The sequence below is a fragment of the Diaphorina citri genome, unplaced genomic scaffold, assembly GCF_000475195.1.
Source record: "Diaphorina citri unplaced genomic scaffold, Diaci psyllid genome assembly version 1.1 scaffold5785, whole genome shotgun sequence".
Classification (NCBI taxonomy): domain Eukaryota; kingdom Metazoa; phylum Arthropoda; class Insecta; order Hemiptera; family Psyllidae; genus Diaphorina; species Diaphorina citri.
In genome coordinates this window covers 2,431-3,664 of record NW_007383161.1, presented here as the reverse complement: position 1 = coordinate 3,664, position 1,234 = coordinate 2,431, and the positions used below count along the sequence as shown (strand labels likewise).

Below are 1,234 nucleotides of genomic sequence, written 5' to 3'. Positions count from 1 at the left end.
TACCTACCTAGGGTATAGGGAGTTGAAGAGTGAGTTACATGTGTTAGGATCTGGCTCATTGACTGAGTAGTTCACGCAAAAGAGAGTTTGAAATTCTGCCCGTGGAGGCGTACAAGACGATGGCCCAAGTTGAGGAGGCCATCCGGTTGAACTTTACTCTGGACCTGGATGAACCTTGCCACATCAGACTCAGAGAGCGAAGAAGAAAGGATTGACCCTTAAGGCCCTGTTAGTCTAAAGATATGTACCTAGGGTATAGGGCTATAGGGAGTTGAAGAGTGAGTTATATCCTCAATGTTTCCTCCCGTTTATGACGGGACCTCGGAACTGCATCGGCGGAAAGTATGCTCTTCTTCAGATGAAAGTGTTTACGGTATCGATAGTTCGGGAGTTTGAAATTCTGCCCGTGGAGGCGTACAAGACGATGGCCCAAGTTGAGGAGGCCATCCGGTTGAACTTTACTCTGGACCTGGATGAACCTTGCCACATCAGACTCAGAGAGCGAAGAAGAAAGGATTGACCCTTAAGGCCCTATATTAGTCTAAAGATATGTACCTAGGGTATAGGGAGTTGAAGAGTGAGTTACATGTGTTGGGATCTGACTCATTGACTGAGTAGTTCACGGAAAAGAGTGAACCAACCTAGTAGTCTACCTACACAATTTGGAGTACGCATACATTGTTTTTTGGGCATTGACTGAGTAGTTCACGGAAAAGAGTGAACCAACCTAGTAGTCTACCTACACAATTTGGAGTACGCATACATTGTTTTTTGGGGGGGGAAAGGAATATACATATATGCGGCGCAATAGTAAAATTCTTTGTGTTTCTCAAAACTTGATTGTGTTTCTTTTCTAGGTATCATATCAATATATCCAATGATGACTCTTTCTACTTTGGAAATGGAAACCTTTCCAAATACTTTTTCTTCAAATAATATGTATGGCTTGTATAGGTCTGGTACATAATGCGTATACATATTACATATGTAAGAATAGACGTAAGAAAATACAAAATAATGATGAATGAAAAAAACCCGATTTCCTTTCCGATCTTCCCACTGAATTCCGGTACCAAGGTACATCATGGTACGCGAAAAAATCAATACAAATATTTCGAAGGGGAATGTTCATTGTCTCTTGAACTAACTTTCGAGCTGCATTTTTCGTGAAACTTTCATATTCATACCTATGTAAATGTGTGTCTGTCGTACGTGTTTTGTTTTCAACTATTTC

The 1,234-nt window shown here is 41.0% G+C and overlaps 1 protein-coding gene across 1 annotated transcript; it reads left to right on the top strand.

Annotated features, from left to right (window-relative positions):
• Positions 1–296: 296 nt before the first annotated feature.
• Positions 297–671, top strand: LOC103521714 (cytochrome P450 4e3-like). Its single transcript, XM_008486822.3, has one exon. The coding sequence runs from the start codon at positions 311–313 to the stop codon at positions 518–520; it is 210 nt and encodes a 69-aa protein (XP_008485044.1). The 5' UTR covers positions 297–310; the 3' UTR covers positions 521–671.
• The last annotated feature ends 563 nt before the right edge of the window (positions 672–1,234 follow it).